At 39.4% G+C, this 24457-nt stretch overlaps 1 protein-coding gene across 2 annotated transcripts in view; it reads left to right on the top strand.

Annotated features, from left to right (window-relative positions):
• The first annotated feature begins 4292 nt into the window (after positions 1–4292).
• The window catches only part of SNX13 (sorting nexin 13), a 62199-nt gene continuing 42034 nt past the window's right edge, over positions 4293–24457 (top strand). For both annotated transcript variants that reach the window (XM_054273967.1, XM_054273966.1), the window contains exon 1: positions 4293–4405. In XM_054273967.1, coding sequence (XP_054129942.1) covers positions 4394–4405 — 12 coding nt within the window. In that variant the 5' untranslated portion in view covers positions 4293–4393. The remainder of the gene's footprint in view (positions 4406–24457) is intronic.

The raw sequence follows: 24457 nt of genomic DNA, 5'->3' as shown, positions 1-24457 counted from the left end.
AAGCTACAAACAACTTAAACAAGAGAACAGAAGCCAAACTTTGGTTTGCATCAGTTGTTATGGACAATCAGAATTAATTACAGCATTCAGAAATAATTCTGTAAAAGATCTTTCTAGATTTTACAAAAAGGTACAGAAGTTCAGGCTTACTGATGTTAGAAACAGTCTTGTAGCCATTTCCATAAAACGGCTTTGCAAAGCAAAATCTGTCTGTTGTTCTCTCAGTCTGTCCCTCCCCCAACCCTGCCTGTAGTTTCCCCTTTCCTTAGTCTTCGCTTGTTTTCTTGTACAGGTCATGACAACATATCCTTTTACTATCCAAATGCAGGCTACTGCTCTTTCAGAGGTTATCATGATGGCAATTAGGTCACCAATTTCATTTTTCATAAGCTGGTGAGCTAACAGTTATTTAGGTTGTGGAACTGCCCTCCTTTCAGGGCTGGAAAATAATTTGCACTCCTTTGTGCTTTGCTGCAAGTTGGCACAGTTGCTCTTTTATTGCTAAATCCTGCTTATGCCCCTGCTTCTGTGCGTGTCATGTCCTCCCCCTCATGACTATATTTTTGTCTCTTTACTTAGTGCATTTTCCATGTTTTACTTTTCAAAATCTTTATAAACTTCTGGATGTAGAGCCTGAAGGTGCTATCTCTGTATTTCAGATTTTAATGCTGCATTCATCATCATTTCAGTAGACAGCCCCATGGCTCCCAATGTCCCCCGTGGAATTTCAAAATGTGGATCTAGAGCATCAGACCACTCCTTTAGCTTGTAGTGAAAACTGTAATGAGTGCAAAGAACAGTGAGATGTTTGGCAACAGGTCAGAGTTGTTTTATAACTATGAAGGTATTCACAGCCATCAGCTTTCAGGTACTCCTTCTAGATGAGCTAAGCATTTGTCTAGGTCTAAGAGAAAGAAACTCTGTGAGTATTTTAAGGACTGAGTGCAAACTTTCTGCCAGGTTTGCCTTTGACTGCAGTTATAAATACTTGCCCTAACACAGTACTTCACACCGTGCTTGTGGGCTTGTGGAAGTGACATGAAAATAAGGTGTGTGCTGCTCTGCCTGGATGAGCGTGGTGCTAACGTGGCTGCCCTGCTGCTGGGAAAATGCTGGCTTGTTGCAGTGCCGGTCCTGAGCTGTGTGTAACAAACACAAAAGGATGACACAGATAAAACTCTCTTACAGATGACTCATCAAGTCTGTTGGGATTATTGTCACTGGAAGATGGGCTCAGGGAAACAAGTATTCTAGTGCTTCTGGCCTACCACTGATAATTCTTTCCATCTCTGTTGAAGCCTCATTTCTACACCTGCTCACGCTAATTTAGAAACACCCTCCTTCCTAAGGAAAAAAAAAATTGTACATTTTTTCAGTTTATTATAAGAATGGGAACTGCCAACATAACTGCTTGTTTGTTTTCTCTTCCTCCCAGCAGTTTTTAAAGAATTCCCTGATATCATCCTGTTCCCAAGCTGTTGCTCCTTTTCACCTCTCCTTTATAAGGCTGCTTCTTCATCTGCCTTGAGTCTATGTGGTTCAGTCCTTCCTCACAGCATCACTCCTTGCTGTTGCAATTACACACTGCCTTTCCCTTTTGAAGTTGAGATGTATTGACCAAAAATTAGAACAATGGATTCTAGCATTAGTAACAATTTGGAACAGTATTAAGGTTGTGCTGACTGCTGTTAAATCAGATAACAGTTTTCAGCAGAAGTACTGGAAGTTTTATTCCAGCAGTGCAAGAACAGAAGGTGCTTCCCAGACTATTATGCTGCTGGGTGGCCAAATTCCAAGCAGAAGTAGGGGCAAATTCAAGTACAAAGTATTAATTAGGACTTCATCTTGCTGGGAGATTTGTGTAAGATTTGCTTTTCTTTTCCATCAGTGCACTCAGGATATATACATCTTTGCAGTAAGTTTTCAAAAGGGATTATTTATTTTGAAAACCTTAACTGCTATACCTAAAAACACAAGGTAAAGAGATACAGTGCCTAGAAAGCTTGTTTGTCTAGGCTATTACCTTGGTTCAATCACTATTATTTATATATATTCATCAATATAATGAGATTTTTTACATCCTGCTTAACCCTTACATTTTATGAAATAGGTAATTTATCTTATCAGTTTATGATACTGTGCCTTGCCCAAAGTACATATTTATTGACTCAATGACATGTTAAGCAGTAGGTGCTTTAAGTATTTTCATTCTATTTCCTGCTACCTAAGAATGCGCTGAAGTTTTTTCATAGTTACACACTACTGATCATTTACTGATCACCCTGCTATTTAATGGGTACCTTCAGGATCTCCTGTAGCACAGATGTGAGCACAGGGCATTATTTGCTTGACTTGATGCACAGTAAAAGCCACAAATATGGATCCTAGTTGTATACATATACATCAGCCAAATAAGCACCTACACAATTTTAGGGGACCAAAGAAATACACTGGAATTTGTATTTCACAACTCCCATTTCTCAATGGTTTTGAACAATTTCTAATTTATCAAGGTGGTGAAATACCATGTGCAAGACCTCTGCATGGTGCTGTTATTGCCAAGCCTATGGTTTAAAGAAGAGTTGTTTGTGCAGCAAGATTTGGATTTTCCCTGAGGGATCAGCTTGGGGGAAAGAGTACTGCTGACATGAAACATTCAAAATTACAGACTCTGAAGTAAAAAGTTTATTAGACACTTAGAAAACTTAGTATTTTTTATTATTTATAAAAGGCAAATAAACAATTATTAGTATCAAGAGTTTGCTCTTTTTGCTTCACATGACTAACAGATGGGTGTCTAACAGGGGAAAAACAGTTGTATGAGTAAAACTGAAACTCAGTAATACTCACAAATAAAACTAAGAAGTGGTCAACTGTGAAATGTTAAGTATTTAACAATACCTGGGAAAATTACAGAACTTCTGCAAAATCCATCAGCCTTAAGAACTGCTTAATGCCCTTCACATTTCTACAAAAAAACACATTCTGCTTTTATTGCGGGAGAAAAAACCCTGCAATTGAAGAAGGTTGGTTTTCTTCACATTAAAATAGTAGAGTTGTTTTTCCTGCATCTTTCCTGCAAACCATTACTACTTCTTTGGTAGTTACATGTTGTTACTGGCAATGCAGGAAAAAATCCCATCTTTCTCCTACTCTCCTAATGCACCTAAGGTTAACTGTGTAACCCAAAGTCTAGTGAAAAAGCAAAGCCTACAGAACTGTGCTTAAAGGAAGAGCAAGTTTCAGACAGGAATATTTCTGTGTATTCAAATACTACACTGATGGGGGCAAATCACCCCAGGGTTCTCTGAGCTGGGGCAGACATGGCTCTGTTTCTGAGGAGATATGTTTCTGTTCCATACTTCATGCCATTACTTAGCAATAGAGTAGGTAACAGGCTATATAAATTTCTTTCACAAAATCATTGAGCTTGGAAAAGACCTGAGATCGTCGAGTCCAAACGATCCATGACACTGAGTGCCACATCCAGCCTTTCCTTAAACACCTCCAGGGACAGTGACTCCGCCACCTCCCTGGGCGGCCCATTGCAATGCCTAAGCGCACTTTCGTGAATAAATTCTTCCTAATATCCAACCTAAACCTCCTCTGGTGCAGCTCAAAACTATGTCCTCCCGCCCTGCCGCTGGTTGCCTGGGAGAAGAGACCCCCGCCGGGTTACAGCCTCCTTTCAGGCACTTGTACATGGCGATAAGGTCACCCCTGAGTTTCCTTTTCTCCAGGCTAAGCAACCCCAGCTCCCTCAGCCGCTTCCCAAAGGACTTGTGCTCCAGATAGGACATGCGCTCTTCCTTAGCATCTAGAACAGGGAAAGACGCGCAGCGCCGCGCACGTCACTGGGGGATGAGAGATGCGCTGCTTGGTCAGAAATTTAACAAAATATTTCGATTAGCGCCCGCAGCACAGTTGCCTGACACTGAAGAGCTCTAAGACAGGTCACACCAAGGGAGAGAGGGGAAAAAACCCGACCCGCAGTTTCGAGCTCCGTGCCTGGCGGCCGGACCCCGCCAAGGGCCGGTGCCGGTGCCGGTGCCGGTGGCGCCGGGCAGGCGCAGCACGGGCCGGGCCGGGCCGGGCCGGGCACAGAGCGGAGCGCCGGCCCCGGCAGGGGCGGTCCCGCGGCCCTGCTGGGCGGGCGGGGCGGGGCGGCGGCGCACGTAGCCGTCCCAAGATGGCGGCCGCTCCGGACCGGGCTGCGAGGGCGGCAGCGGGGCCGGGGCCGGCGGGCGGGCGCTGAGCGGGGCGGCGGCGGGGGCTGGCGGCGCTCGCCTCGCCTCCCCGCGGGGTGCGGGGTAGTTTTCCGCGCGGCCGCCAGGCTTCACCATGCTGCGGGGCTAGAGCCGCCGAGGCGCCGCCGCAGCGCAGCGGGGTAATAATGTTAACAGAGGTAAGAGCGCTGCCGAGGAGGTGCGGGAGCGCGGGGAGCGGCTCGCTGTCCGCCCGGGCGCTCAGCGCCGTGGCTCAGCCCTCCGCCGGGGCCTCCGAGTTGTCTCGGCGGCTGGCAGTTTTCCCCTTGGCCGCGGAGGGCAGAGCCGCTGGCCGGCTCGCCCAGGGCAGTGCCGGGCCCCTCTTATCAGCCTCCGTCCTCTCCCGGCAGGGCGGGACGGGAGCGGGGCGCTCCGGCTCCGCGGCGGAGCCCGGTCCGCCGTGCCCGCTCCGTGCGGCGGCTGGGCCCGGTCCCTGTTCCGACGCTGTCCGCCGACGGCCGGGATGCGCTGCCCGGGGAGGGCCCGTGGGGCCGCGCCCCCGCGGCGGGCCCGTGTCTGGAGGAGCGCAGCGGAGCGCACCTGGGGAGGGGGAACCCGCCTCGGCCCTGGGCCGCGCCGGGGAGGTGCCCCCGCCTGGGCCCCGCTCCGGCTTCAGCCCCTCTGGCCTCCTTCTCCGCGGTGGCTTGGTAAAGGCTCCGTGTTTGTTTTCTTGGAGGGCTTAAGCGGAGCGGTTCGGCTGTGCTTGCCGGAGTTTGTGTCAGTAGGTAATCCTTAGAAGTTGGCTTCACCTCTGCCTGGTGGAGGGTTTCTGTCCCGAAGCAGCTGGGCTGTGAGGCGGGCAGGTATTTGAGGATCAGCGTGGGCTATAAATGTCTGCTGTGTCCAAAGGCATTCTGAAAGGTGGAATCTGGCAGTGCTTTCCAGTTACTGGAAATTAGACTTTACCCGTATTCTGTTTTGTCTACAAAGAGCAATTGATTTTCTATTTTTAATGCCAGCAAGGTGTCCTGAGTGCAGATACTTCTGCTATACAATGACTGTGATACCCATGTTGTATAATTTGTCATATTATTCTACAGTGGAGGTTATTCATCCAAAAGTGAGTTGTCTTAAATCTTGCAGGGTAAAGGCTTACTTTCGAACACCTGAACTTTTCAGCTTTACTTTCCTGAATGATATTAAACAGTGTCTTCCATGTTTTCATTTGCATCAGTTCAAAGTTTTAGGGTATTCTGAAAGCAGTTCTGTAGAGCCAGATATCCCCAGGAGGGTAAAATTTGCAGAATGAGTTAAACCTGTAAAAATATATGACCTGTTTTTGAATTGAGAGTATTTGGTAGGTGGTCAGGATTAATAAGCTGCATTAAAGAGAGTTGGTGAGTGTGATGGCTATGACTCTTAGCCATAGTAATTTAGATTATTTTAAGGGCAGCATAGAACGTTCTGGGTCGGTGCCTCCTTCTGGACTGTTTGTTCCTTCTGCTGGTGGCTGTGTGTGCCCATCCAAGACATGTTATCTTGGAACTGAATTTTCTTTTTTTTTTAACAGTGTTGAAATTCTGTGAACAGCAATGTGGATGACAATCCATTGGCTTTTTGAGATAAAGTTTAATGATTTCATGTGTGATGACCAGTTATGACACTTATCCTTGGTGTTAGGAGGAGAGGGTTCTGACGTTCTCTTCTTCTAGTTCCTGTACATATGTTGCTTGTAGGTGCTTCAAGGTGAAGCGTTCCAGTGTTGAGATGAAAGTAAATTTTAAGGGAGTCTAGCAAAAGTTCAGGCCTTGCCTGCCTGAAAAGCAGTTGTGGGGAGTTCTTCAGGCTATCAGGAATGCCCACCTAAGGTGGACTGGAGGAGTCCTTTCCCTGTGAGCTTTTCTGGGTGTTCCAAGGATGTCTTGGTAGCTACAACAGCCTGGGGAAGCTGTGCACAGTTGCACCCATGAACCCTTACCACTCTTTGGAGGAATATGCATATTGTTTCAAGTCTACTGATATGTGATTTCTTTTTATATGAAAATTGAGATTGACTGTATGGTGAACTGACATTAGAAGCACAAACTGCACTAGTTTTTGATGCTGGATATTTATGGCCTTGTCCAGTCTGTTACTGTCTAGAGTGGCCAGAATCACTGTAATTTTGTTTTTAGCCATTAAAAATTTAGATCCACTTCCCCTACTATAACTGCTGGTTTTATAACTTAGTGATATAGAAAATATTTTTTCTTAAATAAGTTTAAGAATGAAAGAAGGGCAGATCGGATTTTACATGTATCATTATCATGCAGTAACAAAGTGTTGATTTTTTCAAGGTCAGTTTCCTACATCCTTCGGCTGTATTGGTATATGCAGACCCCAGCAAATTTGTTTCAGTTTTGTTGAATGCAGTTAGGATTAGGACTTTGTAATCAGTAATTTCAGGGGAAGATCACACTTCCTGTCAGGAAAAAATACTCTGCCTGTTTTTTATTTGTCCCTTTCTGCCCATCTTATTTTAGTTGCTTTCAAAACTCATGTTGTTGGATGCCAAGCACATACATTTATTTACCTAACTGGCAAATGGCATTTCCAAATTTTTCACCATAAAACTTATTTCTGCAGTAATGTTGAATACATTCTGTTGGCATGTGTTTAGAGTCCTGCTGTGGTGATCATTTCCCTGGTCTGTTATGTTGGCCATTCAGTGCCTTTTCACTTGTTCCCCTTTTCTTGTTCATCAGATGTCTCCTCTGCTTTCCAGGCCCGTGTGGCCTGTTCCCATGTGACTTAGTGCCTCAGCACTTTCTCGTCTGGAGAGGCCATGACAGACACAAGTTGGTCTTTCTCTTGTCTTTTTGGACAAGAAGCTTTTGGGAAGCAGTTGGTGTTTTACAGCTCTGGCTCTTGGTGGTCAGTAGTGTCTTAAATTCTGATGGACCAAGCATTCAGTAGGATTTTGACTTAATTTCCAAGAAGTTTTAGATGTTTTTCAAATTGATAGTCTGTGCTGTCTGCATTGGCAGGCTGTGTTGTCTCTGAAGAGGGCACTTTATCTCAGCTGAGAAGTAGGTTCCTTTTTTTTCCTCCCCAGCTACTCATTAAAATACTTTGAGATACTTAGGGAGGACTTCAGAATTTATCAGCAGCTAAATTTTTGACAACTTAATTCTCAGCTTAGCAAGAGTAACTTGTTGCACTACTAGTGACAGTTGAGAAGGTTTTTGAAATTTGACTTTTTTTTTTCAAAGAATGAAGCCATACTTAAGAACAAGCCATACTAAATGAGCTCTGACGTGTTGGTATGTCTTGTTATTCCAACTGATTAAGATAATTCACTAACTACATGCAGTATTTCCTTTCCATTAAACAATCTACATTTTGTTTTTAAGAGAGATTTAACAACCTTTTCTTTTTTTGGTTAAATTTTGTTAACTACTAGCCATTGAGAACTGTTTCTGAGTAAAACCAAGCAAATTAGCCCGATTTTTAAGAATAAAGGTTGACTCAGCAGCTTAACTTGCTCCAGAATAATAGTGAATTAGCCCTTCTGCAACAGTAGCACATTGTAAAGTATATTAGTACAGCTCTGAAAGAGGCAGAACACAGTTAACTGCTTGATGTACTGTAGCATTAACTTTTTCTGTTCCTTGATACATGTCAGTGGCAGCTTGCTCCAGTGCTTTATGTGTCTGAGCTACGTTCCGCTGGTAGAGCCATTTTCAAATGTGTAGACATTTACCAGGGTGCTGAAATAAATAAGTTTTCTGTCCTTTTGTGGAACTTGTGTGCTGGGGCTTTCTTTAGTGCCAGTGTTTTGCTAGATGAGATCTAGTTGGAGAATTAGCTGCAAGCCCTTGGGAGGTAGAATGCCTCTTTCTCCTTCAGTGTTTTCTGTCAATGAGGTTTCCCCTACAGCTGGTCTGTGTTGTGTCCCTAATTGTTCCTATTAGAGCTCTTTTAATAACTCTTATAATTGATGAAGTGTCAGTTGAAAGTATATAAAGAAAACTAACCTTTTGCAAAGAACAGTTATCATATATTCCTAAGTACTTGATTTTAAATATTTTGCTGGCTACTAGTAAAACAGTGTCTAAACACTCAGGACTATTCTTAGAGTGTACAGTTGGGCCTAAATTGCTGAGGCTGAGTGCAGAGTTCTGCAACAACTTTAAAATGTCAGTCTGGACCGTTCCCCAAAAGAGTGTGGAAGAAGAAAAGCATGAAGTTCCTTACTTCAACAAAAATAGTAATAGCTTGTTGGGTTAGATAGCTGAAGGAGCTCCAAGTGATGATTTCCTCTGTCTGGTTGCACTCTAGGGAATTATCTCTCTTTTAAATATGTTTGTGGTCTTCTCTCCACCCTTACAAAGATGACAAAGCATGTTTGCTTTGAGCTAGCATTGGGAGAATTGCTATTATTAGAAAAGAGAAGTCATTGATATTGTATCTAAGTTATTTGCAATGGTATTTTCCCCATTGCTTGGTTGGGAATGCCAAGGCTGGAATGACAGCAAAGTCTATTGCAGTTGGCACTTGCAGTTATGTGAGCGAGAAGCTTCAAGAAGTGCAAGGCATTGTAAGCTTAGGCCTGATATTCTGATTTCTGAATTAATTAAACAAGGCATTATTTTGTGATGTAAACATATTGACTAGTTTGAATAAGAGCACTCTAGCCTTGTTTGCATAATTTCTGTGGGATCACACCTCAAAATGATGATGGCATGATGGTGATTTACAAGTTTGAGGTGAAATGTGTGTTTGTTTGTACTGTGGGAAGCACAGATAGTTGGTATGTTCAGCCAGGGGGACTCCTTTTATAACTACCATTTGTTTTGGACAAGAAGTCAATTCCTACTCTGTCACAGTTGTAGAGGATCTGTTAAAAATTATTATTGCTCTAAAACAGGAGTGGCTGTAAAATCCTGAGAGAGTAGAGATGGATTTCTGAAGAAGTTGCAATGTTGATTGACTTTGTGTTCTGTGTGGAATGAGATGTGATCTCAGTGTTGCAGTTAAAATAGCCAAATTTATTGCTATATTCTAACATTGGCATTTTACAAATATTTAAAAAGTGCCACCAATTTTTAACTAGTCTTTTTTCAAGTGGGATGTTATGAAAAATTCGTGATTTCCTAGCATGGAATATGGAATTTGGCCACAGTGGTTAGTACAGTAGTTTATTTTGAAGCTTTTTTACCAGTGACAGTGAAATCTTTTCAGTCCTGTTGTTTTGCCTATTTTCTCAGACAGTGAGCACAAGACTAATTTGATTTGAACCTCACCAGTTTGTCAGTCCACTAGTTGCCAGCAGGAGATGAAAATAAAATCATCTCTGCTGGCTTGAATCCCATTAAATCCCTTCATGCATCAGATGGCTTGTATGATGTCCTTTCTTCAACTTCACTTGGAAGGATTTTTTGATAATTAGAAATGCTAAATTTTAAGAACTTTTTCTTTATTTCAGGTGGAAATGGCACTGTGTTTGTTCATGTGAGGGCTCATATGGCCTAATTAAAAGTTCACAGATACCACTGATGTCTGAAATGCTTAATTCAGTATCCCATTGTGGTTGGAGTTCTGAGTAGGAGGATGAGCTTTGCATGCATTTTCTTTCCAAGGGCATTCATAAGTTTGGGAACATTCTTTGAAGAGTATTAACTGCTTAAATGCAGTTTGCTTTTGTTAGAATGTTATTTTTTAATCTTTTATGTCTGTTCCTTTGCAGTTCTTCCCTTAATCTCATGCTTTTTAGAGTAAGGGGGTGATCCTGGTTCTAATTTAATCACATGTGTTTGTGTTGGAATGTTTTGATTTCAGAGCTGTCATTATTGAAAGATTCTTGTTCATCAGTAAATTTTTGCAATTCTAGGGAATGCCTACTCAGCAGTTCTGCTGGTGCCTCTAAGGCAGTGCAGGTTAGGCTATCTCTTGTGATATGAGGGAATGAACTTGAGCAGGAAGTTTGAATTGCCACATATCCTGTAGGGCACCCTACATTTCCACTGTTCAGTCAGCGCTCTTATACAAGGCCAAGTAGAAAATGATCTAGAATAGCAAAATTCTTGCAGCAGCTGTCCAGCTGATTATGAAACAGTGCCTCAGACTTGGAATGATTTCTCACATACCTCTTAAGTGATACTAAAAGCAATGGGGAGCAAATGTTCATGGTGTTCCCAGTCACCCCTTATTCAGGATTTGGCATTCCAGTCTGCACGGATGAATTGAAAATCTGGTGATGTACATGCCTTGGGAAACAAGTGTGCAACCTGTGTTACTGCAGAAAGAGTGATTGCTTTGAAGTCTTGCTGATTGTCAGAATGGTCCTGGAGCTGCCTGACTTGGAGAGATCAGGAGGCCTTGCTTGTTGCCCTGCTGCTCTTCTAACAATGGCTGATGCAGGCTGGGATATCTCTGAGTCTTGAGTCTTTTCTCCTTTGTGAGACCCACTTAAACCTTTACATTCCATGTCCATTATAATAAATAAAAACTTTATTTAGGTTGGGTTTCATACTGTTCTATCACCTTACTTTTCTGAAGCCTTGTAATGATTTTTGTGATATCTTGAAAATAATGGGATCAGTAAAAATTATATCTTTTCTTTATTCACTGAAGGACCTCTTTGTGCTTCAAATCATATCTCTATTTATCTGTATTTGATTGCTTTTTATTTTTTTTCTAAAAATCTATGCAAGTGGTTGTAGTTCTGTTCCCCTCTCCCTAGTATATCATGGTATATTTGTTACTGATAGATAGTTTAATTTTTAATGAAACCTATTGGGGATTGAGGTATCCAACCTCTTTTAACATACTTGGAAGAAAAATACTTTTCTTTATAGTTTGTATACTCAAATTAGTATTTTTGAGTGTTAGTATTATAATACTAACAAATGGAAATTTCATTAACTTAGTAAAGCAAAATCATATACTATGGAAGTTTCAATCTTGTAATTTAATGCCTGAATTACAAATTTAATTTGATGGTACATATAATGAAATGGTAATTACTTTTTATGCTTGTTTATTTCTTCTATACAATTTAAAAAATCTTGTGGAGAACAAATTGGTTTCCGTGAATATAATTTTTATTGTTTTGATAAGAATTATTTACTTATAACATTAGGCTAGGAGAATAATGTTTTATTTAAAATTTTCACATTTACCAAAGGTTTTCTCTTCACAGTCAGCATTTTTTTCCTGAATTTAATAGAGTGCAGTAGGTGTGTTAAAAATAATTTGTCCTTGCTTTGTGTATACAAGCACTTAATACTGGTACCTTGCTTTATGGTCTTAAAACTATGTACTTAATTTCTTCTTTAGTGCTTCATGCTTGACTTGCATGTGTGCTTAAAACTTTGAAATAAATTTTGTTTATTTCTTGAAGTTGTTTTTAAGGTCTGGGCTTTAGATGGTACTGCTCTGTTTTTAGTTGGCAGCTGCTCTACTGCAGCTTCTCAAAAATTCTTAAGATTGTGAATTAGCAATAGTGACACCAACAGCAAACAATGTGTCTATGAATGTTTCTAAGCTCTTACATTATTTTATTTGATATTTTCATTTATTGAATTCTCCAATTAATGATGATTGGCTGTTGCCAATCACTGTTTCTTTTAATTGGACTTTATTTTACTGGCACCTTTTTTGTTTGAAATATATTTTCTCTCTTAACAATCTCAATATAACATAATGCTTGCAGTCTTCTTATTTTTCTCTCTAGATTTCTAGAGAATTGCCCCAAACTCTAATTTCCCTTATTTTCTGGTTTTTTGATGCATTATACCAAATGTTTTTTTGTTTTCCAATGATAAAAGAAGCTGCATTGTTTCTGTGTAGAGTTGTGTCCCTGGGTTGGTCTATGAATGCTTCCACCTTGCTGTCTGTGTTGTTCTTCTTTTGTTTGTTCTTTTGTTTTTCTCATGTATTTCCCTCTTCTTTATTATTTTCTTTATATATTTTTTGTTTTCCTGCTGCTGTCACTGGGATGGCCATATATTTTCCTTTAGATGTTGTCCATGCATAAAGGTATTTAAGATACTAGGAGTGCCATTTCATGTTTGACTTCACTGGATCTAGTTTGGCTGCTGCTTAAGTGGTTTTCTCCCCTCCACCAGACACAAGCTGCTCTGACAGCTCCTTGTTTCAGGTCTAGCAGCTAAGTAGCAACTGCACGAAGAATTCTTTTGCCTTGGTGAACCAGTCTTGTGGAGGGATATGAGGGTGGGAACACAGAATAAGTTGCCAAATCAACAGCTGCATGCTTTGGTGCTCAGGAAGTGCATAGTATCAGTCTGCATTTCCTTCTGTGTAGATCTGAAATGAGTGAATACCCAAAATAATTCCTGTTCTTTTGAAAACAGGGAATGTCACTATCTCTTCTGTGACTTCTGAGCACATCTCTGCCTCCAGAAAAATTTACAAATAGAGTTTGGTAGTTCCAGCTAGGTTTCTTTTTTTGTTCTTGGCCATGTGACAATGATTGAAGTTTTTAGATATCTTCTCTAAACTTGCCCTGGGAGCTGGATATTCAAATGACTCAATTAGTTTAATCTATAATTAGTTTCAGTCTATAATCTTGAAGTGGCAAGAGTTGATGTGCCATTTCTGTGGTTTCCTTTCCTCTCTGAATTCATTGAAATTTGTTGGAAATATTCCATGCCCTTATGTAGGAGAATGAAGTATTCCAGCAAGTTCAAAAAACTGTCCCTTTATATAGATGTTATTTGTAGGTATTCACACTTCCCTTCCCCTGTTCTGTGGGAGAGGAAGTTTGTGAACCTGGGAGATATCCAGGAAATAGTTGACATGCTGATTCTGGGCCCGGATTTGGTACAAGGAAGAAGATGACTACATGAGGCTAGAGGATTCATCTAGGATACTCAACAGGCTCTTTGCTTCCACAGAGAGGCCAGGACAGAGGTCATGGGGAGAGTCTTGGAAGAAGTTGTAGGAAGCTTCTCTCTGCTTACACTTACCTGCAGTGCTGCCAGCAGCGTTCTGTAGCAAACCACTGAATAAAACCTGTGGAGTTGCTCAGGGTTGTGCAGGCAGCAAACAGCAGTTTCCCTTCTCAGGTGTGAAGGGAAAGGCAAAGGTGCAGAGAGGACTGTCAAAGAGATTCATGGAGTGAGCAAGCCTTCCTGAAAGGGATGGGGCGCAAACATCTTTGGAAAACAAGCAGGTAAAGCACACAAACAATAAAGACTGGAGGAGGGATTGGAAAAGGAGGATATTAAATACATGAAGGGGAAAGATTTTATTTGTTTCTGTTACATTCCTATTACATTTGTCCCATTAGAAAAAGACAGTAATATTGAAACAATTTCTCCTTTGCTGATTCAAAGCAAAATTGGAGTGGTGATTTTCTGTGTTGGCACTGTCCATTCTGTGAAGAGTTAGGCATCAGCTGCTTATTAAAGTGGTTGCAGAATTTCGTATACTGTGAACTACTGGAAAACTTGCTGACACTGAACTGATCTCTTTCTCTTGCTTTACTTTGTCTAACTGTGTGATATTCTGTCCAGAAAAACAGTTGAGAAGAGCAGTAAGTTTTTAGGCTTACTCTAGCTTTGTAAAGGTTTGCGTCACTTTGTATAACAGCTGTTTCCATGGTTATTTTGTCTTCATCCAGCAAGCATGCTTCATGCAAAATTTGGCCCTGTAGGAGTTCAGATGTACTCTCAGAGAGACCACTGGGAATTTGTAGTGAAATAGTGGTTGTATCAGAGTTTCTGTGTTTTATTTATATAACTGGAGAAAACCTGTGGCACTCAGAGAACTGCATAAAATTTAAACTTTTGAAGAAAACAGTAGAGTAACATCACAATCTTCAAAGGAAGGTGCTAGTATTCTGTCAGTGGTTTTAAGTTTCTTAAAAATGGACTGTATTTACACCTTAGGATCCTACTTGTTGTGTACTGACAACAAATTCTTTGTGGTGCATACTCTGATCTTTGGAGTTCTATTCTTAGTATCCATTTCATTTTCCAGCTTGTAGATTATGATGCTGATTAAAAAGCACTATATAGTTTTAAGAACAGTTGTGAAACTATCAGTACATTTTTTACAAGAAATCAGTTACAGTGAAGGGGTGATCACTGCAAGCAGGAGTGCAAACTGAAACTAGTTCAGATGCTGGCACTGAGTGAGGTCTTGGAATTAAAAGAACAAAACAAATCTGCCAAAATAGTAAAATCTGTGAATGCAGTTGTTGGTAGCTGTTTCTTCAGAATCCAGTGTTTAGGCAGTAGATGCTCTTTATTATTTTGGTGGTAAGAGTCTAGAGACGACTTGTTTATGTTTGAAGACAAAGGTGAGCACCAGGGAGAGGGTGGGGGGGTAATACTTTAAAAATGGTGTTACTTCTCAGTCACATAAAAGGGGGTCAGAATGTTAATTAGGTGTACCAACAAGCTTTCTAAATCTACCCTTCTCCTGGTGGCAAGTGTAGCCAGTGTGTGACTTCATAATATAGATATATTTTATTTTAGCACAAAATCCTTTGTGATGGAATTGGATTTTGTCCATTGGTTTCCAGATGGATTTGTATTGTAACAGGAAGACCAAACCTGGACCCAGTACTCCAGGGATGGAGAGGAATGGTTCCAAATGGAGAGGAAGGTTCACTTTGCTGTCTCTGCTGGTGACACTTGTGCTGACAGAGGATAGAATGTTGTTGGCCACCTTTGCTACAATGGCATGCTGCTGACTTGTGTTCACCTTACAGCCCACCTGTCTTTGTGCAGAGCTGCTTTGTAGAGAGTGGGCCCCAGACTGTATTGTGGCCCAGGGTTAGTCCACCCCGGATGCCAACCTGTGCTCGTTCTTGTTGAACTTGATGAGGTTCCTGTCAGCCCCTTTCTCCAGCCTGTTGACACACCTTAGAACTCTACAGTGTAATGAGTGCTCGCCCCACTAAGGGATTCTGTGCACCCTTTTAGTGAGAGTTCACTGTGTCACATCACCCACATTGCTCAGGCATCATCAGTCCCCTGTTGATCCGTGAAGGTTCCCACCTGGTCACTGGCTGCACACTGAACTCTGTACTGCTGATCATGTGTTTGCATCTGGCATTTTTCACTCACCTTTAAATGCACTCATCTGGCCTGTCCCTCACCAACTTAGTGATAAGGGAGCTGTGGGATATTGTGCTAAAGGCCAAGTGCACGTCATCTAAGGCCCCACCCTTGTCCTCAGCATCACTTGTTTCAGCAGAGAAACCACTTGGGTTGGTCAGGCATGATTTGCACTCGGTAAATCTTTTGGTTGTTCGCAACCTTCTTAGGGACTGAGGTGATGCTGCCTGGCACATATTTTTCCTTTTTCCTTGGCCTGCACCTTCATTGTTGCTGCTGGTCTTTGGCTGCCGATACACTCTGGGAAGTCATTTATGGTGGCTTTCTGTTAAATTTTGTTTTTTTTTTTAATTCCATGATAGCAATTATAGTACTGTCTTCAGTAAATGTGACATTTTGCATTACAGGTGAGAAACTCAACATGATTTTCCTTTATGAACACTGCATTAATACTTACAGCTTTTTTCCTCCTTTTTAGTAAATTAAAAAAAAAAAACAAAAATACCCAACAAACATTTTTTTAGGAGTAGTAAAAAGGATAGGAATGTTTTAACCACAATATTTCATTTCCCAAAATAATTCTGCAGCGATAGGTGGTATGACTGTATTTAGAGACAACAGCCTTTATGACTAGAGACATTGTGGAAATAAATTTTCAGTCTTGTTGAGTATGTTTGTTATTGGAGGATTCCTAGCAATTATGATAGATAATGTGAATTGGCTTCTTCCGCTTGTATTCTTTCAGATTTATAACCTGACCTAATAAGGCAAGTAGGGTCAATCTTTATATTTAGTACAGTCCTTGATAAAAATATTCGAAAGTTATGTTTTTAGCTTAGTATTTTTAAAGTAACTTTTTCATCTAGATGAGGAATGTTGCGTATTTGGGATGTATTAAATTGTGGTATGTACTGGCAAAGGATACTGTGACCAAAGTGGTTGCACGTTAACTTTAGTGGAATAATGCTGAAAATTTTGCTGCAAATAGCAACATAATATTACCAAGTGGGTTAAAGAGCTTAACAAAACTCTTTGATGACTAATTTTATAGCCTGATGAAGCCAGAGTACTAAAAGGTCGATCAGAAATTAATTACTAAATCTTTCTGCAGTAAACTTACCACAGTACTGGATTTTGTGTGTGTATATATTCGTGTATTTGTGAAATATGTATAAACACATATAAAATGTTTAACTCTCAGTAAAAAAAAAAAAAAATCACACATCCTGCAGATATGTATTGAAATGTATGGTTTATCAGTCTGTGTAGAAGAAACTACTGGTTTTAAGGAATTTACTTGAAAATAATTATTTGCTTATTGCTGCTTTCAAGCAAGTCATCAAGTGATAGAAACAAAAATCTTAGTATTTTTGTGAGTATAAAATTTGAAGGTGTTGTCTGCTGTTTGCATGTGATGAGTTGTTTAGGAAAAAGCAAAACAATAAAGTTCAATGATTGCTGCTGCAATGTGCAGTTCCAAAATGTTCCAAATTTTATATAATTTGTCTTATTTTGTACCTTTATGTCCTTGACACTTCTGTATTTGCAAAAACTGTGTGCTTTTACTTCATTTCTGTTGTAGTGGGATTGTTGTTTAAAGGTAGCGAGATTTTCCAAAGCAGAAACTGTATCTTTTTTGTATTTATTCTTTTTTGAGCTGATTCTGTCAATTTAAGACTGCACTGTTTTATACACAGCCACTGCTATGAAATTGTGTGGTATCTCTATAGAAAAAAAGAATGAATTTATTTTAGGAGAAGTAATCATTGTTCATCAGACCTCTTATAGCCCACCTTTTCCACTTTGTTCTCCCTGTAAAGATCATAGACAATAATGCATTGCCTTTGAAAAAAAAGACTCTGTGCAAAACAGTGTTTATGTAAGTAATCTTTATATATTTTTTTCAGTAATGGTATAAATTGGGCAAGTGTAACAGAGATTTAAGTTCCAGGAGTAGGCAGATGCTTATTGCTTGGTAGAAGGGATGCTGAGTTGAAATTACCACTGCTATGGAAGAACAGCTTAGAACTAAAGAAATTTCTTCTCTACCTTCCAAAAGCTTAGATCTTAAGGTATGAAGAAACCTTTTTAAAAATGTGTCCCATACAATTGTATCTGTGAGGTCTGCCTGCATGTTTTTAATAGAATCATAAAGAGATAACCACTAGATCTGATTCTTGTGGAGAGAGACTCATTTAGTGCATACAGATACATTTCCATACAGATAAATATTAGAAGCTGAGGTGGTAGAAATTGTTCTCAAAGCAAAGCTCATGATTTTTAAAGTTCTTTCAGTGGTATCAGGTTTCTTAAGCAGTGGAAAAAAAAGGTGACAAGAACTTTTAGGTAACTCCTTGCTGCAGGAAAGTAAAAAGCTTGAGATGCTGCTTGAGCAGTAGTCACAAATAAAATACGCAATAACATTTTCTTGATTTAGCACCTGTGACCTCATTATTTTGAGCCATATAGGAGAACAGGCCTTTGTTTTATTCACCTGCTAAAGATTTTGGAGGCTTCCCCCTCTCTCCCCTTTGCCACTATTTTGCACCAGAAAAACTTGAAGTAGATATAATCTCTTTATCCAGAGGCTGGATGTGGAACAGTCTAGATTATCTCATTGGCTTGCATTCAAGATGGAGTTAGAGGGATTACTTTATTCTCTCACTTTACATCACCTTAGGCAATCCTGTCAAGCCTGGCCTTGTTTCAGTCACCTAAGGGGAGCCAAAATGCTTTTATCTTTTTGTCTTGCTTTCTGTCCAAATAAATAAATTAGCTTGGATACAAGTCAAAATGGATTGTTACAAAGGAAAAGGATCACTTCCTTGGAATTTGTATTAAAGATGAGTTTGAGTATGTCACTTTTATATTCAAGAAAGTAGCAGAAATTTGGGCTTGTATCTCTTATTTCCCATTGCTATCCAAGATGCTCAAGTGCTTCTTTTAAATTTGACCAAAATTCCATGTCCTTTAACTACAACATGATTCAGACTGGGTTTTGATGCAAACATGTTATCAGAAAGAGTGTGTATCTGTGAAGGTGGCCTCTTTATTTTTCACAGAAAGTTAAGTACTTGGGCCGCTCAAAAAAAGGTTACATGAACAAAACTTTCTGTCCCTTGCTGATACTTCTGCTATTTAATAAAGTAACTGTTAGCACTGGAAATAAAGGGTAGTAAAATGAAGGTCAGTTCAAAATTAACATTTTCCTTCCGAATTTCATGTAATGATGAGCAATGGTGGCAAAGCCAGGTGTAAGAGAGGAGGAAAAAATAATCTTGACTCTTGAGTGTTCTCTTGAGAAGAAAATATGACACTGAAAATATTTATCATTTCTTATAAAACTGTAAGTGTTAAACAGAAAATTGGTCTTCTTCTTGCAAAAAACCCAGTTGTATCAAAATATAAAACATAATGTTTTTATTTTTAATTATATTACAAGTTGTATAGTAATATTCTGATTATTGCAAACAGTAAAGTTTTAGTAAGGGAATTTGTTGTTCTCTGGATAAATAGTAAAATTGAAGTAATGTGCACAATAACTTTTAATCTTTCTAGTTACACACTGTAATGTTGCATATTTAACAAAAGTGTTAGCATGTATTTTCATTTAAATGTTTGCAATAATCAAACTACTTCAACTGCAGTTTATTTTGCTGAAGCAACTCCAACTGTGGAAAGAAAGTTACTGTGTGTGTCCACAATGCTGCATTAACTCATTCTGAACATGAGCTTCAGCAATAAAATTGCAGTAATAGTGAATACAGATGAAAAATTGTCACCTATCCGGGATATTAGAGCCTAATCTGTTGGCTGCCTTGAATAGCCTCGGGGAGAGTAGGAGAAAATGATCCCAAAAGCTTTGCTGTTTCATGCAGTGTGAGGAACAGCAGGAAAACCCAAACTCAGAACAGTTAGACATGATTGTGTTTGAATTAATAAGTAATTAAGCTATTTGACATCCAAAGTGTGTGTTAGGGGAAGAAGGGGAGGTGAGGTAGAGAGGGGACGGATGGACTCTTGCTTGCAGCAGAGTTTGCAGCCTGTGCAATCATGAGGGACCAGCGGGAACGCTACTCTACCTGGAAAAAACTGCATTGGCCAAACTTCTTAACTCTTAACATTAGTTAACATTTCCTTCTTTATTTATTTAAAAGATTTTAGTGTATATTTATATGCTTTATTTTTAAAGCATATTTTAAGCTTTCTTTGGGAAAAAACCCCAAACAGTCTAAACTTAGAAAAATAAAAGCAAAATAGACTATGTAAAATCCTTTAAATTTTTTTTTTTTTTTAATCCCAAGAATTTCTTTGGGAGTACTGCAGTAAATTATTGTGTCGATTCACCACAATTATTTTTCCATAGTATGCAGTAGGAGTGGACTTTAGGGTGTTTTTTTCCTTTGCCTTTTCGGGCTAAGGAAGGAAAAGGGCAAAAGGATAAGAAGAAAAAGGTTAAAAAAAGACCTTCAGTGCTGTTAGGAAATCATTATATGCAGAAGTCAAAACCATGTTGACATATATTTTAGATGATTGCTTTAACTTTGGCAGATAGGAGGATATAACTACAAAGTTGTTAATGGTTTATTTCAAAATTGTTAAATATTTCTCTGAGTGGTGTAACGTAACAATTTCATTGCACTGAAATTGGCACTCTGGTTGGTACAGCTTTCCAATTTTACTTGTCATGCTAGTGAAAGAGACAGTAATTTGAAACCTAAAATAATCTTTTTAATCACTTGACAAAAGTGACACTCACCTTAATTATAGAAAAGCTTATATGTGAACATGTTCCATTTGCACTCAAAATGGAAGTCAAATTAAAAGGCAGATGTGTGGAATTAACAAAATTAAACTTGACATCTACTGTAAATGCAATCCCTGACAATTTTTTTAATGTGAGCCCAGAAGAGGCATGAAAAAGAAACAACCCCAGATCATTTAAACTACCCAAACGGCAAAAGATAGTTTACAGTGTCTGTTACAAACAGGCCAGTTACTGTAACTTTTAAAATATTAATGGAAAAATGTAATTTGATCAACAAGAGTGAAAGAATTGTGAGCAAAGAAACATGTTTTTGTTTTAAAATGTTGCTGTTCTTTAAAAGCTCACATTGTTCTGTTGTGACCATTAAATGTGAAAACAATCACAAATTATAATCTTCCAAGGTGGAATCAGTCTTTTGGATGCCGATGTAAGATTTAAATTGTCTTCTGCCTCAGCTTTAATAAGATTGACAAGCAGATGATTCCAGAGCCCGGCCTTCTTGTATGGCATTTGAACTGTGTCTCCAAACTTGAAGCCACAATTCCCACCCAATGTGTGTGGGAATTGTGACGAGAGACAAGTGCCTGGAACAGGAGCTTCTCACTGGAGTAGGAGCGTGGTGGCACCCAGAGCTGCATGAGTGGAAATGCTTGTCCTCTGTTCAGTGGCAGAGGGGGCTAGGAAGACCCTGTCATCTGCACTTGTGGAGTAACACTTGTTTTGCCCTAAGCCTAAGGTAGCACTGCCACTTGCAAGCTAAAGTTGACAGCGCTAGCTCAAATCCAAACAACAAATTTACATTACCTTGGTGAATCATTTCTAGAGGAAGATGTGTCAAGACCGAAGATCTCGCTCAAAAATGGGTGAGGGGCAAAGGTCTGAAAGATTGTCAAATGGATTAAACAAATAAGAAACCTGTTGAAGGCACTTTTTAGTAAGACATAATTTTGTTTGTTTCTGGAATAAATAATTTCTAGAAACTTCTGTTTGAGTAGTCATGTTAAGTGATGTAATCAGGCTTAGCTCAGCACTACTAGCCATAATGGCGTGCAGCTTTAACTATCAAAATATTGCCTTGATTAGGAAGCATAAACTAAAGAAAGAAAAAGAAAATATGCATAAGAAAGCAAATTCTTTATGTACTGCTTTTAGTACTTGGCTGTATACTGTGGAAAAAACATTCAATGTGAAAAATGAACAAAACCTAGTTAAAAAAAACCAACAAGCAGATGTCATTGAGGTGCCTGGTTTTTTAGCTGTAAAAGCTGAATCAAGCACATATGAGTTTTCACCTTTTTATGTTTTCTGACACCTGATGAGCCTCTGCAGTGTACTGTTGGAGCTTACAGACACCCCTGTACTTCAACTGCAGTTTGTTTTGCTGAAGCAACTCCAACTGTGGAAAGGAAGTTACTGTGTGTGACCACAATGCTGCGTTAACCCATTTTATATATATATATATATATATATATATATATGGCCTTGGTAATATTGTGCAGAAGTCTTTGCAAATTCTTAAACTTGAAAACTAGGAAGTGATGATGGTGAGACAAACATAGAGTATCTGTAGTGGTGGCTAAAACTGATGAAGTGGAGCAGCTGCTGACATGGAATAAACATCCTTTACCCATGTGTATGCACACAGTATATAACCCACCATGCCTACCACAGCACTAAGGCCTGTGTATCTCTTCAGGCTTTAGGTAACTGTCCCTAATTCCTTGAAAGTCAGTGAACAGCACTGTGCCAGGTCAGCTTGGAAGTTTGCCCTGCCGATATAGGGCAGGTCGGCTTCTTTTAAAGGGTCTGGATAGCTGTGACTTAAGCACCAGCAATCACACCATTTCTTCAGAAGACTGGTTTGTTCTTTGTGTCAGGGGTGGTAAGCATTCACCCTGCAACCAACTTTAGTATGACTAACAGAGCTTCACTAAATCTGTAAATCTTCTAAAAATTAACATTATAAATAGAATTTGGAAATAAGCTGTAAGTGAAGTTCGAGTTGGAATACCTGAACTATTTTCATACTGACCAGCTGTATAGTCACATCTGTGTACCATTTTATTCAAAAACAGTTGGGTTTTATGTATAAAGAACTTCTAAGTTTTCATTTTTTTTCCCTAGGAGTCTTACTGCTGAAGTCCCTTCAAGAAGTGTGGAGTCAGGGAAAGTTTTGTTTACAGTCAGCAGAAAGGGTACCATCCTGATGATTTAATCCCTTTGAATGTCTCAAAATCCTTAAGATTATAAAGCACTCATTAGAATATACGAGAATTGGGCCAGTATCTGTTGTGCTTCCTGCAGTGTACCAAGTTGTACGATTTTTAAGAAATCCTATTAAAATACCACATGAGATTTGAATCTCTGTACCCGTATGCTAAATTGCAAAACTGGAGCATAGGACAAAAGGTCACTGTTTTATTTATTAGAGTTATAGAGCTTTCTTTGTTAATTATGCATTCATCCAACTCTGACTATACATCCATCTAGTTTAATTAAGTCATTTAGTGTGCTTATCCCATATTTAGAACTTAAACTTTTTGGAATGATGCGATTAAGCATAATGGGTTTTTGACATAAAAAGACCATCATTAAATGCTGTCTTCTGTGTGCATATCTTCTTTATCATGCTTGTAATGCTCTGCAGAAGTTTTAAAATGTGTTTCTGAGGATATGAATATGCTGAATCTTCTTTTTGTATTGAATGTAGAGTGCAGTGGGGGCTCATGTTTTAGTTAATTCTTGCATTTGCCATGGTTTTTTGTTTCTTTTTTTTCAATTAGAAAAAAGTGTGTCCTAGAATGGTTTGGGTTGGGAAGGACCTTAAAGATCATGTAGTTCCAACACCCCCACCATGTAGCAGGAATACTTTCTGCTAGACCAGGTTGCTCAATGCCCCAAGCAGCCTGGCCTTGAACACTGTCAGGGTTGGGGCATCCACAGCTTCTCTGGGCAGCCTCAGCCCAGAGTGCACTCAGCAGTGCTCACCATCACCTTATATCTAACCTAAATTTAGTCTCTGTTTGAAGCCATTCCCCCTTGTTCTGTCACTACATTGTGAATAGTTTCTTTCTTTCTTATGGGCTCTCTTCATGAACTGGAAGCCACAATTATCTACTGCACTTACTTAATATCAATCAACAAAACAACAAAATCTTCTACTCGGTTGTGATTTTAGTAGTGTGGATTTTGTGGTTTATATTATCTATTGAAGCAATTCCTCAACTTAAAGAGAATTTAATAACTTGCAATGCATTTTTTTAATTGCTGCACTTTAATTACGCTTATCTACATACTTGTATGTTTAATTTTTCCCAGCCTCAAACACTCAGAACAAAGCCAGTACAACTCGTATCTCCTGCTAGGAAAGTTCAGCTAGGAAGAAAATAGAATTTCATCATAAGGTTTAAACTTTCAACTAGGAAGAATTAAATAATTCTGATTATTACAGTTTAGATCTGTGAAAGTCTCCTCAGAGCTGTGCTTTTGCTTTTTGATCTTGCTCTCAAAAAATAATCAAAGCTGCTTTATATAGGAGCCTTAATTTATATTCTTTTTCATTCTCTATAGGATTTTAAAAACTTTTTCAAAAAAAGTTGATTTTTTTTTAATCCTATGCCTAAAATTAAAAGATGAAATCTAAATAGTTCCTTGAGAGAAATGAGTTGTAGCTCCTTCATATTAAAAGCTAAAAAAGGGCTCTCTGCAAATCTGGTGTTCAAACTCTGTTTGTTTTCTAAATGTCAAACTGCAAGACGAGTTTATTTGAATACTTTCTTAGTGTTACTTGTTGACACAGTTTTCTGGGTTCCCATCAGGGTGTCATTTGATCACTGTTAGGAAAGGTGTAAATTAGACAACAGCAGCAACCAAGAAAAAAATTTTGAGAACCTTAGAGCTGGAACAGTTTGGGTGGCCTATAAATACTTGTCATCGTTGTGTTTCACACTCTTGGGTCTTGGCTGAAGCATGCTTTCCATATTGAACTAGAGACTAGATTGAATTAAATTTATATAAGCTTTGTTGACTGCATTGCAGCATTGTGATGGTCTAAAAACTGTTGTCACTCAGATCAGTCATGTTTTCACTGCCTTGATTTTTTAGATGACCATGCATGTATGTACAGGTATGTACAGGCACACATCTGTCTGTATAGATAGATCAAGTATGTGTGTATAATGGGTATATGTAAATGCAGTCACACTATAACCTGTAACTGGAATCTCGCTGCTTTTTTGTACTCCTGGTGGCTGCCAGTGCAGGTGGAGTTTTGCCTGCTGCATTTATGCCAGACATCAACCCCCAAAATCCCACCAGTCCCACATGTGCTCTGACTTTAACTTCTTCATGGGCGTTTCAAACAACCCTTGCCTCCCTTCCACTGCCCAGGTATCAGTTGCTGAGGTTTCCCT

The sequence above is a fragment of the Melozone crissalis genome, unplaced genomic scaffold (assembly GCF_028551555.1).
Source record: "Melozone crissalis strain CALT ecotype California unplaced genomic scaffold, PUWL_Pcris_2 ptg000016l_1, whole genome shotgun sequence".
In the NCBI taxonomy this organism is placed as follows: domain Eukaryota; kingdom Metazoa; phylum Chordata; class Aves; order Passeriformes; family Passerellidae; genus Melozone; species Melozone crissalis.
This window is presented reverse-complemented; position numbering and strand designations above follow the sequence as displayed.